The 13,839-nt window shown below is 48.3% G+C and overlaps 1 protein-coding gene across 1 annotated transcript; it reads left to right on the top strand.

The window, feature by feature from the left end:
* The first annotated feature begins 6,504 nt into the window (after positions 1–6,504).
* Positions 6,505–7,221, top strand: NEUROG3 (neurogenin 3). Its single transcript, XM_054983951.1, has one exon. It carries the CDS (start codon positions 6,505–6,507, stop codon positions 7,219–7,221), a length of 717 nt encoding a protein of 238 aa, XP_054839926.1.
* Positions 7,222–13,839: the final 6,618 nt, after the last annotated feature.

The following is a 13,839-nucleotide window of genomic DNA, read 5'->3' as shown; positions in this document are numbered from 1 at the left end:
GTGCCGAAGACGCCTGGCGATCCCTCTTATCTGTCTGATGGAGGGAACAGAGGTCCCTTCCTCTGCGCAGCCTGGAGCAGGTGTGCGCAAAGGGAACCCCTACAGAGGCGTCTACATTCCATTGTTTCCAATCCTTTCCAGGACGTTCGTCGTTGATCTCTGGTTGGATCTCTTCGCACGTGGCACCAGGCCAAAGCCTTTGTTCCGCGCTTGGCTGTGTGTAAATTTAAACACTCCCTCGCTGTTAGCCGTGTTTGGCCAAAGGCGTTTTTTTCAAAACACGCAGCCTATGCAAAACTATCACTAGCGGTTGTGTTTACGAGTCAGAGGGACAGGCTTTTAAACAGGAACGCTAAAGGCCAGCTGAGGGAAACTAGAGGAAAGGGAAGGAATCAAGAAGACCCCTTCTCTGCCCTGGACATTTTTCCTTGGAGCGTCCTTGGTTGATCGTCCGTGGGTCTGATGGAAACGACGCTGGGCTAGAGGGTCTGATTCCGCACGGCTATTTCTTGTGTTTTTATCTATCTCTGTGTAGTGCCGTCAAGTCGCAGCAGACTTATGGTGACACTCTTAAGTTTTCAAGGCAAGAGAAAACAGAGGTGGTTTGCCGTTGCTTGCCTCTGAATGTCTGACTCAAGGCTGAATGTCTGGTCCTAGTAATCCAGTAATTTTCCTTGCCCAGTTAAGATCTGAACCCACACCTCCCAGGTCCTAGTCTAAGGAGATGCTAAGGATTGCACCACACTGACTGGCCTGAAAGCAGCCAGGGTGAGGCCTCTAGAAAATTTGCAGTCCAGACATACAAGGCATACTCAGATGGCATACTCAGGCAAGGCATACTCAGAGGTATCCTGCCTCTGGACATGGAGGCTCGTATCTAGAAACTTGAGAGGCCTCTACTCCACAAATTTGTCTAAGGAACGTCACCTAGATAATATCTCCTGTATTTCCTTTTGTCAGACCTGCACTTTCTGCCAGTCAGGTATATTGAATGACCCCCCCCCTCCAATTCTAACATTTTGAAAGCAGGAGAAATCTTTCCCTTTCTCTCCTCTTTCTAGATCTGTCTTAATTCCATAGTGCTTTTCTGGATCAAAGAATCCCAGCTCCCTGCTTTTCTGGGAAAGTGACTAGAGTAGTTCCATTGGTCCATTCAGGAATCTAACCAAGCCTCCTTTCTCTGTCCATGCTCAGGAACAGAGAACAAAAAAATTGTTAGGTGCCTCTATGAGTCTCTTTATATGAAACAACTGACATGTGAAGAACTTGTGTCAGGAGATGCAATGGTTGCCAGGAAGGGTAGTTTAAAAGATAGAGCCCATGACAGGGCAAAGGCTTTGCTATACACTGGAGCAGTGTGAAGGGGCTGTGAAATGCTAGAAGGGAAACTTCAGCCCATTATAACCTCTCCAGGTACAAGCCCGGCTCTGGAAGGCAGCTCCAGCCCATTTCCATTCCGCGCTGCCCTCTGGTTGCGATCCCACACAATTTTAGACTGGAAAGGTGAAACTGACAGAGTCTTCAAGGAGGCAAAGATGAAATTAACAAACCCTCTGAGGAGTGATCTTTGCTGGCTCTGACTTTTTAAACTACATTCCCCAGCTAACATTGTGCCTCTCTATAGTTGACACACGCAGAGGCATCTCTTCCAATCTGGGATGAGGCTTTGGGACTTGGGAGCATGGCTGATTCCCCAGGGTGGGGGTGGGGGGGAGAGGCATAGACCAAGCACCTGAAAAATAACAGCCAGCTCAGAAGAATGAACAGCAATGGTGCGGGGCAGGGGGGGGGGCCTGTCCCATTAAATCTGACGGAGGGAATTACATATGCAGTTGAGCACTTCACTTTCCTGCAAATCAGGCAATGCTGTGTATTATTGCAGAGTTTACCTGCCGTGGACTCTGTAGGGACATGTATATTTCTGGATGTGTTTTATGTGCCATCAAGTTGTATACAACCTTTTGAAATTCCTGTGTGGGGTTTGTCAGTATTGGGTGAAGATCCCTCAGAAAAGTGCACACAGAAAGCTGTCATAAAATGTGTGATGATGCAACAGGGGCAAAATCCTGCTCTAAGAATGTGTGCAAATAGGCATTAATAATGGGCATTTGCAGATTTAAGCCCCCAGTGAACAACTTGCAGACGTCTGATACTAAATACATATGTGGAGAGTGCAACTCATACTTTGGGAACTGGAAAAAGTGGACACTGATCCAGCAGATGTAAAGACTTCCATACTCATACATGGAGCTTCCTTGTCCACGAGAAATATCTGTTCACTTCAACAAAGGGTATGTATGCGCATGAAAAAGAATGCATCTATGAAGTTGCCTCCTTCATGAGGTGAATGGAGTTTGAACCAGAGATCCTTGTGCACATGGGAGCACATATAAGGCTCTGGATTGGAGCAGCAGCTTTCAAATAGGCCTTGGTGGCTTTGGAAAGTGCTGTCAAGTTGCAGTTGACTTATAAGGCAAGAGATTAAAAGAGGTGGTTTACCATTGCCTGCCTCTGCAACCCAGGTCTATTTTGGAAGCCTCCCCTCCAGTTATTAACCAAGGCTGACTTTGCTTAGCTTTGAAGATCTGATGAGATTGGGCTCGCCAGGGCTATCCAGGTCAGAATATTCTTAAAAACCTTAAATAATATAAATCTCAAAACACGGATAGACCAAAATCTACTAGATTGCCACTGATTTATTTAACTTCATTCACCCTTTTCTCCCCAATGAGGACCAAAGTGAATTACATTGCTCTTCTTTCTTCCATTTTATCCTGACAACAACCCTGTAAGGTAGGTTAGGGTGAGGGTTCGTGACTGGCCCAAGGCCACCCAGCAAGCTTCCATGGAACAGCAGGGAGAAGATAAACACTTTTTATAATAAAAATCATGCATGTATCTTCCATTCTTGCATTTACTGCTAAGTCTAAGCGCTTGTTACCCTTACAGACTCGAATGGTGTTGTGGAGCTTAAATACTGGAAGTCACATGTATTCACACAATCGCCAAGACAGCAGACTGGCTTCCAGCCCCCATTCCCCTCTTCTAAAATGGGAATTATAGGGTTGATGTAGGTATCACAAGATCAACACATGCTTCATATCAAATGTGCTAAAATGATGCAGATTTAGAAGTGTGGATCACCTTGAAAAAGATTATTCTCATCCTTCACTGATTCCTGGGCAAACTATATGCCTTCCATGTGGGCACAGCTACCAATGATGGACCTTTCCTGGAGGTCTGAGCCAGTGGAAGCAAAGTACACCATCTGGATGCAACGTGATGAAAAGGCGAGACAACTCTTGGAGAATAATCCAGCCATAACTGTGAAATCACCCAGGAGAAGTGATCGAAAGGGAAGAAACTTCCATTGGTGCAAAATACAGACCAACTTTTAACGGCCAGTTTGAACGTGTAACTCTTGTTCTGGCTACTGATGTGTTGCCAGGTTCAATTAAAGTATCTTTGGAGCTCTTCATGGCTTGCAGCCTACACTGTTGTAGGACTGCCTCTCCCGAAATCAACCTATGCAGCAGCTGGTCTTTGCTCAACAGCTCCTATTGAAGGTGCCCTCATAGACTGGCAGCAATATTTCCTTTCTAACAGCTTCCGGTTTGTGAGATGGCCTCTCAAGGGAGGGTGTCGGGTGAGGTTCCTTCTTCTTGGTGCTTCAAAGGCAATACAAGACAGAGGATTTGGGGTGTGTGTGTTTGGGTTGTGGATAGAATTTAATGGGCCAATTTTATTCTTGCGGGTGTTAAAACATTTCATTCATTTTTTAAAAACTGAGCTATACATCACCTAGAGTCCCATTCTGGAAAAATGCAGTAGATACATTTTTAAACCAAACAGACAAGTGCACAAATAAATAAGATTTGCTTTTCTAAACAATACACAAATCCTGTTTTATACAATATGGGAGCCATATCTGAACAGTGGATGCTCTGCAAGGCATTTGGTGTGCCCTGGCTAGCTGTCTACACACCTGCATTGCCTCCAATCAACCCAGCAATGACCATGTACTTGGAGATGCTGCCACAGCTCAGTAATAGAGCACAAGTGTTGGATTCAGAAAGTCTTAGGCTCCATCCCTATAATCTGGGATAGCAAGTGCCAAGAGAGCCCTTTCTCTACTTGGGACTTAGGAGAACTACTGCAAGTAAGAGTAGACAATCCTGGACCGTGTCTGAATCTGAGTGTCTCTACACAAGACATTTTACACGGGGACACTCAAGTGAAAGATCTTACACTTGTTCTTCCACTGTGGATATACATGCAGTGATAGGGGTACACTTGAATATGAGACCACACAGAAAGGAAGTCACTAGAGTGTCCCTGTGTAAGATGTCTTGTGTAAGGAGACTCTCAGCTTAAGATAGCTTTGTATGTTCTAAGGTGGCATGCAAAGCAGAGAGAGAGAGACACACACACAGAAAGAGAAAGAGAGAGAGAGTGGAGCAATGGGTGAGAATGTTCAGGCAATGCAGTGCATGCGACAGCCACATGGTTTGGAATCCTCTGCAGGGACGGTGACATTTTCTGCCGTGACAGAAAGAGGAATATTGCAAAAGGGAGTCCATTTAAGGGCACTACTGCTGAAAATCAAACTGCTTAGTGGTCAAGACTGTTCCTAATTTGCACAATATACTTGCCAGCTACAGGGTTAAAAAAAAACTTGCCAAGGTAATGTGCTTCTCCTGTTCTGCAGCAGTGTTCATGAATCTGTTTTACTGTCGTTAGCTGCAATAACATGGACATTGGACAATGAGAAACCTGGTGCCACTCCAGCTGGCCTGTTGCTCTCACTAAGCCTCTGAAGAAACTGCTAATCTACTTCTTCACTTGTAGAAGTCAGTACTCCACACAGTATGATCAAAAAGATTACTTTCTTGGGTGTAAGCCCCACTGAGGAGATCTGCTTAAACAGGGGCAGATCAACTATGAAACTAATGAACCTTAAGCTTCAGGGCCCCTCATCCTGGAGGGGCCCTGAAGCAATTTTTTTGAGTGAATGTTTCAACAAAATTGATGGAGTTTTGATGGAGCCAGAATCTATTCACAGCCTACATTTTGGCAGCTGGATCCTCAAACCCTTCATTGGTGTACAGCTTAATTGTTCTAAGGGGCTCACTGTACGGCCCATTTTCAAGGGCTCCACCCACCACCCCATTCGCCACCATTTGGGCCTCGAGGTCCTTCCAAGGACAGCAAGGCCCTTTGGACCGTGTTGGATGTTGCTCTATTATTGCTGGTTGAGAAGGGGCCCTATAACAGTTCAAGCTTCAGGGTCCCAAAAATATAGGTCCGCCACTGTGCTTAAAACTTCACTGTCAATGTGGCAACCATCACTAGTTTGAGAAACATGCTCGATAAATTAAAAAGAGGACTGCCGAAGCGCCTTCACCATACATTGAAGGTTAGATTGTTGGAAGAAGGGAGGGAGGAAAGGAGCTAGCTAGCATTGAGAGTCAGTGTGACACTGTGTGTTAGACCGGCATCTTGCAATACCTGGGTTCAGTACCTCTCTCTGGGCCAGCAAGCTCTATGGCTGTCACTCTTTCCCAGCCTTTCTCAGGGCTGTTGTGAGGAAATGAGAACCACGTGTGCGGCTCTAGGTCCCTCAGGGGAAGAACAGGATCAATTCGTTGAACATCCCTTGCGACCCCCTCCCCCAGCACCACGTTCCTGAAGGCAATGCCCACACGCACCCCTTTGCCACGGCTGCAGCGCCAGCGAAGGGGCTTGTTGTGCTCCTGGCGCGCACGCTTCGCGCCTCCCGGTGGGCCCCCGCGAGCCCCAGGCTGGCCCAGCCGGTCTTTGTTGGGCCGCCAGCAGTGCGAGGGGCTCGCGTGGCTCAGCCCGGCGGAGCCTCGCTGATTGGCCTCTTGCGGGCGGTAACGAGCCAGGCACGCTCCGAGCCGGCCTGATAAGGCCAAGCGTGCCAAACAGCGCGCGAGAGGCGGGGGGGGGGTGCCGGGGAGAGCACCACACGCTGCCCTGCGCCGGGAATCCCGCATTGTCTCTGCGCGCTATATATAGGGGCTCAAAGGCTGTCGTGTGCCCGACCTGCAGCCTTGGCTCTCCTGCCGTCGGGGAAGGCGCCCCCTCCCCGGTCCAAGCCGCTCTGCCCCACGACGGGCTCCCCGCCTGTGGCTCCGTTCCTCAGGTAAGCCCACCAGCCCTCGAGGCGTCCTTCTCGCCGGCTTCGCTGCGGTTATCATGCCTCTTGGGCACTCGGCATTTGGCCCAGTTTCGCTCGTCTCATTCAGCCCACGAGGTCCCGCGAACAAGTGCAGCGGCTAAGACGTCGGCTTCGCTTATTTCTCCTAAAGGGGAGGGAGAGGAGTTTGCCGGGGTGCCTTCCAAGCCGAGCTGCAGCGCCCAAGGGACCCCTGGAGAGCTGGCGCCTCCCTGCAGCGACCCCGTTCCCCAGCAGCCGCCGGCGCCTCGCTCTGCGTCCGATCCAGATCCACCGCCCCTGACGCGCTCGGCTCTCTCCGCAGGATGTCGCCCCAGACGGCCTCGCCGCACGCCTCGCAGCAGGGGGCTCGGCAAGCGCAGCCGCCCTCCTCGGGCACCTTCGACGCCGCCTTCTCGTCGCCTTCCTCGCTGGCGCCCGGCAGCCTGCCCTCGTCTCCCACCGCCTGCCTGCTAGTGCTGGGAGCAGGAACCGGAGCGGCCGGCGCCTCGCCTCCGCGCAAGCAGGCAAAAGCAGGCAGCCGTCGGGGCCGCGGCAAAAGCAAAGGCGACGCGCCGGGGCTGAGTAAGGCCAAGCGCAGCCGGCGCATGAAAGCCAACGACCGCGAGCGGAACCGGATGCACAACCTCAACTCGGCGCTGGACGCCTTGCGCGGCGTCTTGCCCACCTTCCCCGACGACGCCAAGCTGACCAAGATCGAGACGCTGCGCTTCGCCCACAACTACATCTGGGCTCTCACCGAGACGCTCCGCCTGGCCGACCAGAGCGTGCTGCCCGGCCCCGGCCCCGACGACGCGCTGCCCTCCGGCCCCGACGGCTGGCCCGGCCCTTGGGACGCGCTCTACTCGCCCGCCTCTCAGGAGGGCAGCCTCAGCCCGACGGACTCGCTCCAGGACGGCCGCCCGTGGCAGGCTCCCGCAGGCCCGGCCGCCCTCAGCCAGGCGCTCGCCCAGCGCAGCCTTCCCGGCCTTCGCCTGAGCGGCCGCTTCTCCTTCGCCGCGGGCCTTGGCCACCAACTCTAGACCCGCTGACACCCAGGAAGAGACCGGCGTCCTTGGACCCCCCAACCGGGGTGTGCACTTGCCGGGATTCCCTTTCCAGAGACACGGTCCGGCGCCCAGCGCAGGACGGCTCAGAGCCACCTGCAGGTGGCCTCCCCAGACGCGCTGGTTTCCAGGCACGGAACAGCCCCGGAAGGGACGACTCCTCGCAGCCAGCGCCTTCATTCTCCAGTCATCCAACTGAGGTTCCGTTTTGGAATCTGGTTATGCACCCCATCTGGCTAGGACCTGGGTCATCACCAGGGACCTGAGTTTTCCATCTCCTGACACTGGTGGTTAAAGGTCAATTAAGAGGTTTTTTTTTTAAAAAAACGATATTTAGTGGTTGAACACTCCTTGTTGCTGTAACAGTTCAGCCAGGAGTTCTCACCTGCCCCCTTAATGTGTGAGAGACCCGCAAGGCTCTCCCTTTCCCCTGCAGCGCCTTATCCTTTCCATGCCCCTGGGGCGGGGAGGCCTAATTGCACTGGACCAGATCACTAGTGTGAAAAGTCCACTGAGGACACCATCCAGTGTGTGCTCAACTCTGCCTGCAGACCTCAATGGGACTTGAAAAGTGCTTACCAGAGCAGTCCTAAATAGGTCTACTCAGAATCCTACTCAGGTTTATTCAGTGTGTCTTACTCCTAGGAAAGTGTTTTTTAGGATTGCACTGTATTTGCCTGGATTGTGATTTAAAATAATAATAATAATCTGGCAACAACCAAGCTCTCTGTACTGACTGTGGTTCTTTGAACAGGTCCCAGTTTGGGTTTTAAACCTCTAGTTTCATGGAGATTATGGCTACAGAAAGTTTGGTGGTGCAGTAAATCTGGAATATCTACCACTCCAATGTTGATGCCATGCTGCTAGATTCTTAAACTTGCCTTACCAGGTGTACACATTTGCTCTAGTCCACCCCACTTGAGCCATCCTGGAGCACTTAATGTAGTTTAGTAATCCCTCACACCCTGTGGCCACACTGCAATCCGGTATATGCTTGCTCATGTGATGCTGGGGAGTTGTGTTTGGATGTGCAAGTGGATACGAAAAGCAGCTACAGAATAACTTTGGATTGTGAGTGGGGAGAGGGGTGGATTCTCTGTTTTCAGTGCAAGCTGTGGGCGAAATGGGGATTCTAATTTGGGTTAGTCACTGAAAGCACAAAACCATCCATGCAATTATGAGTTCAGAACCAGGACTGCTGGTCGTTTTCCTGAACTAGCCAAGCAGAGTCAAAAGCTGTGATGTTACATGGATGCTGTCAATTCAGCTAGGACAGGCATTAAAAGAGATTTGATCAGTGACAAAGACCCGGCTGGAGACTTTGGAAAACCCCTGCCGGTCCGAGTAGACTGTTGGAGTTAGATGGACTCGTGTAGTCCAAGGCAGCTTCACGTGTTCCAACACTCCCCAGGAAAAGAAAAACACCAATCCTGAATTAATTTATTTGAATTTAAAATTGCAGTGAAGTCTGTGGACTCATTCTGAAAGAACTGATGTAAGGGAGAGGGAAGTGGGAGGGGGGATGGTTCACCCCAGGAGACTCTTCTGACTCTGGGAGCCTCTGGGGCGGGCCTGCCTCGGCGTAATCAAAAATATCCTCTCCTTTTGGTTCATTTCAGATTAAGCTCTTATTTTCTTGTGAAATGGGTCGTGTGTCTGCGAGAATAATTGATCCCTTCTATTTTGTATTGGGAAATGGTAATTTATAATAATTTGTCACTATTTTGTATTTATTGATTATATTTCAGAACACACACACGCATATAATATGTTTGGTACATAAGATTATTTTGTGAGTGTTTGGCGGGATTGTGGGAGGGTTAAAATGAATGTTCACCGGTGATGGAAATTAAATTTTTTTTTAACAAAAAATGGAAGTTGTCTCCTTTCAAATGTGATGAATACCAACACTTCCCCCCCCCGCCATACATTTAAAGCTGAGGCAGCTTTACCTCTCCCTTGTGATGGCACAATTCTGCTTATTTTTGATAGCCATGGCAGTCTGCCACCCTATATGCACTCAAAGTGTACTTTGAACATCCCTCTTTTTGGTGGTGTGACTGTGGGGATGTAGTTTAATGTAAGGTACACATATAAATATATTACCCAACACCAATGAATGTGTGTTAGGTGAAATTGTTTTTTTTTTTTAGAAAACCATACTTGTATACAAGATGAGGAGCATCGTATGGGCACATAGCTGTGTACTTGGGCAGGATATGAGCATCAATAGAGTTATACTTATTCACTCTTGTATCGTACTGGGTGCAAACCAAAGACAACTCTGCAGTCCTAAGCCAAGTTACATACTTCTAAGTCAATTGAAGTCAGAGGAGAAGGGTTAAACTCTGTTTAGGATGGTGCTGTAAATTCCATTAATTTCAGTGACTTAATTTTTTCATTCTCATTGGCACAGTGGGAATTGAGCTAAGAAGAAATAGTTGTTCTTTGGGGGTGATTGTATTTATAGCAGCAGTGGTACAAGGATTGGACTGTGCACACTCCATTGTTGAGAATGTGTCTCTTTTTCGTCTTTAAATTACATATTGCAGAGGGAGTGGCCGGGTAAATCTTCCTTTAAAAGAACATGTGAAGTGAACATCCTGATTTTACTTAAGGGTAACATCACATGTTTAGTACAGTATACCCTACTAAACCCCTTACTACTAGGGGTCATTTCGTAGAAAAAGAGCTGGAGGAACTCATTAGAACAACTCATTAGCATATGCCATGCCCCTTGACAGCACCAGAAGTGTGTCATTGGCATAACTGATTTGCATATGCCACACCCCCTGACATCACCTATCCCGGCTGTTTTGGACCTGATCCTGGCCATTCAAGGCCGAAATTGTGCCCAAAATGGCAAAAAGGGGCTGAAAATGGCTGAAAAGCAGCCCAAAATGATCAGGATTGGGCCGCTGCTGAGTGGGAGAGTGATCCACTACCTGTCAGAGGCGTGATCCGGGCCGTTTTGGCCCCAATCCAGGCCGAAACGGGCCCAAAATGGCTGAGTCAGATGGGTGGGGCCACCTGTCACGTGACCTCTTTGGGGAACTGGAACACTGTTCCGGCACGTTCCCCCTCAAAATGAGCCCTGCTTACTACATGCAAAAAGACATTATGTAAGCTGCTGGCCTTAACTAGGCTTCATATTTACAAAGAAATTAGTCCCATTGAATGCATTGAACCTTATGGGTGGGAGGGAGGACCGGCCACTTCCCATTCTCCATTCTGTGTTATGTGATACATAGATACAGTATCTGAAGAAGTGAGCTGTGGCTCTCAAAAGCTCATACTCTACCACAAATTTTGTTAGTCTTATAGGCGTTACTGGACTCTTGCTCTTTTCTGCTGCTATTGAAAGTCTAACACGGCTACCCATCTTGATCTATGTGATACATGCAACTCAAAAGTCATGTAGACATTACATTTGTCATGGGTACACTTGAAATACTTTACATGTGCTTGTTAAAATGTATGTGGCAGCCCTAAACTTTTCTGGCATATGAGAATTTAAAGAAGATGGATCACAGTTCGTATCATTTAAACTATGAATAACCCTTACTGATTTGCATGAAGCCACATCACTGTGTTTTCATTGTTCCTGAGTGGAGAAAGATCCAGAGGAGTTAGCCTTGTTAGTCTGCAGTAGCAAAATAGAAAAGAGTCCGGTAGCACCTTTAAGACTAACCAACTTTACTGTAGCATAAGCTTTCGAGAACCACAGTTCTCTTTGTCAGATGCATCTGACGAAGAGAACTGTGGTTCTCGAAAGCTTATGCTACAGTAAAGTTGGTTAGTCTTAAAGATGCTACTGGACTCTTGAGTGGAGAAACAGTTTGATGCTGCTGATGAAAGTCTCAGCAAGTGTCTGATGTGACACTTTTTCTTTTGGAAAAGTGGGATAGAAAGATTTTAATAAATGATCTAGTCTATCTGGCATGAGCAGGTATCAGAAGACCAAAGACAAAGGAGAGATGGTAGGTTACTCATCAACAACACCTTGTACATGTTCGCCCTAATGTGTGTGCTGGCATAGTCTGCATGACCAGAACCTTCTCTCTCTTCTTTGCCGCACATCAGATGCAATCCAACTCCTTTAAAACACAGAACAATTTTATCTCTGTCTTCAGTGGCCCTTGAATGAATAGAGTGAACGCAGGAATAGATGACATTTTAGGAGCTCTTGCGGTATAGTGTTGATCTTACTAGAAATGCACCTCCCCTCCCAATCAAAGAAATGTAATCACCCATTTGTTGACACCTCTCATCTCACAAGCAAACTGCCTCACTGCTCCGTGAAAGGTTCCCAGTTTTCTGCAAAGGTGATATATGGCACTAATCAAAACCCGGATGAAGGTTAAATAGCAAACATGCAGATGAAGGACGGTGTTGTTTAATTCCTGGGGATTTGATTGAATAGCCAGAGATTAATGAGTTATTGGTGGTTTGCAAAGCTCAGATGTTTGCAGGAAGAGCAATGCGTGCACCTGGAGCCTGCAAGCGGACTGAGTGCTGTTTACAGGAGAAAGTCCCAGGCAGCAGCAGAGAAGATTGCAAAAATATAAAATCTTTGGGGATCTAAACTCTGCTGACAAGTGAGCAAGGCAATTAATGGGGGAAAGTAACATCTATGTGCTTTGGCCTCTTGGCAGATTGTCTTACCTTCCAAACCTATGGGCTGGGATCCTATGTATGTATTTATAGCCCACCTTTCTTACTGAGGCTCAAGGTGGATTGGTGCAGGTGGGGGCTGTGAGTTCTGCATCTTTGGGAATGATCAGTTACTATTGGTGAACAAACAGAACTTCCCTTCTGGGGTCATCTTTCTCTCTGATCTCTTGAGTGGGACCTTCGCAAGCAGAGCTTGAGGAAAGCTAATGCCTAGCAATCAGGCAAGAGTGTGGGGTATTGTCAGATATGCCTCCAGCATATCTGTCATGTGTTATGGATTTCTTGCTGCAGGGTTTAGTGTACCTCTAAGAACATGCAGAGGGAAACCTATTTTTCTGAATGGTTGCTAGTTGCTTATCTTGCAGGTGTTTTGGTTACAATTTCCTGGCAGGCCTGAGAATGTGGCCTTGAAGTTCCAGCAGAGATGGCACCAGGCTCCTTAGAGACTGAGCAGAGCTCATCCTTTCCCTCCTCCCCTCTTCCCAGGCTCTGCGCGCCAAAATCCTAACGGACTTTCTTTCCCACTGGGGGGCGGGGACTTTGACCTATAATTAACCTTGCTTTGCTACCTTGAGACACTTCAGCCAATGCTCCTGTCATAGCATCTTGATACTGGTATTCTTCTTTAATAAAACCAACTTTAGCTCATTCACTCCCATGATGCAGTGAAGTGTTTTGGGAAGTACCTGGCAAGACCTGACAGGTATATATTTCTTTAAAATATTCTTTTTCATCCCTCTGACTGGTAAGACATTTCAGGGGCAGTGTTATCTAAGTTGGCTTCTTTATGAAAGAGCCTTTGCAGTGTATATTTTATTAAGAAGTATATAAGTAGAGTACAGGGGGAGGCAAGACGTGCTCTTCTACCCCACATCAGAACAGCACAGGGGTCTTGTCTATGCATGTAATGAAATGAGGTGGTGGTGTGTTGAGGTGCCAAGATGGACTGCATCAATATGGACTGCAGGGGAGGGATTTCCCCCACACACACATTTGTCATCTTATTGTACTCTGTTTTTTTTAACTTGCAAGGAATTTTCACATGAAAAATGTGACCTCTCCACCTGCAGTCTGACGTGGCCTAGCCCATCCTACTACTGTAGAATTCTACAGTTTCATTCTACTGCTTATCAGGGCTGGGGGAAGAGGTGGTGGAACTCAGTGGCTTGCCCTTGGAGAAAATGGTCACATGGCTGGTGGCCCTGCCCCCTGATCTCCAGACAGAGGGGAGTTGAGATTGCCCTCTGCGCCGTTCCTGCGGCGCGGAGGGCAATCTCAACTACCCTCTGTCTGGAGATCAGGGGGCGGGGCCACCAGCCATGTGACCATTTTCAAGAGGTTCCGGAACTCCGTTCCCCTGCGTTCCCGCTGAAAAAAAGCCCTGCTGCTTATGCAGATCAAGTCAGAAAGCTGTCCCTTTCCAGACAATCTCCTGCTCTCTCCATCTGCTTCTCTCTTTCTGTTCTACAACCGTGGGCTCCTGTTTTCTTATCATTGCCCTCTTTCCCCAGATCTGATTCTGAGAGTTGTCTGGAATCATTTAGATGAGGCACCAGAAGAGAGAATGTCTCTTGTGGCCACCATGCTCACCTTGGGATGGGGACACGCACGCCAGCATTTTTGAAGAAGTCTTAACAGTCTAGGGATGAGAGGGGAAAAAAAGAGCACTTCTGCAAAAAAACAATGTTCACAGTCTCTTCTCTCCAGCTCACGAGTCCTTATGAACCCCAGGGGGGGTGTGTGTGCGTGTGCGTGCATGCAATTTCCCGTGCATCAGCATCCTTGCACATTCACCCACCAAACTGATGGAGATTTATATTATCCGGCCATGCTTGCAAAAAGTTCACTGCATGTCTTCCAACAGAGGAAACTCCACCTTGACACATTAACTGGTGGTGTTATTTTTCTTTCTTCTGGATG

The sequence above is a fragment of the Eublepharis macularius genome, chromosome 6 (assembly GCF_028583425.1).
Source record: "Eublepharis macularius isolate TG4126 chromosome 6, MPM_Emac_v1.0, whole genome shotgun sequence".
In the NCBI taxonomy this organism is placed as follows: Eukaryota; Metazoa; Chordata; class Lepidosauria; order Squamata; family Eublepharidae; genus Eublepharis; species Eublepharis macularius.
Note: the sequence above shows the minus strand (reverse complement) of the source record. Positions and strands in the feature narration are given on the sequence as shown.

Coding starts and splice junctions, on each gene's coding strand:
- NEUROG3 (XM_054983951.1), top strand. CDS start 6,505: ATGTCGCCCCAGACGGCCTCGCCGCACGCCTCGCAGCAGGGGGCTCGG.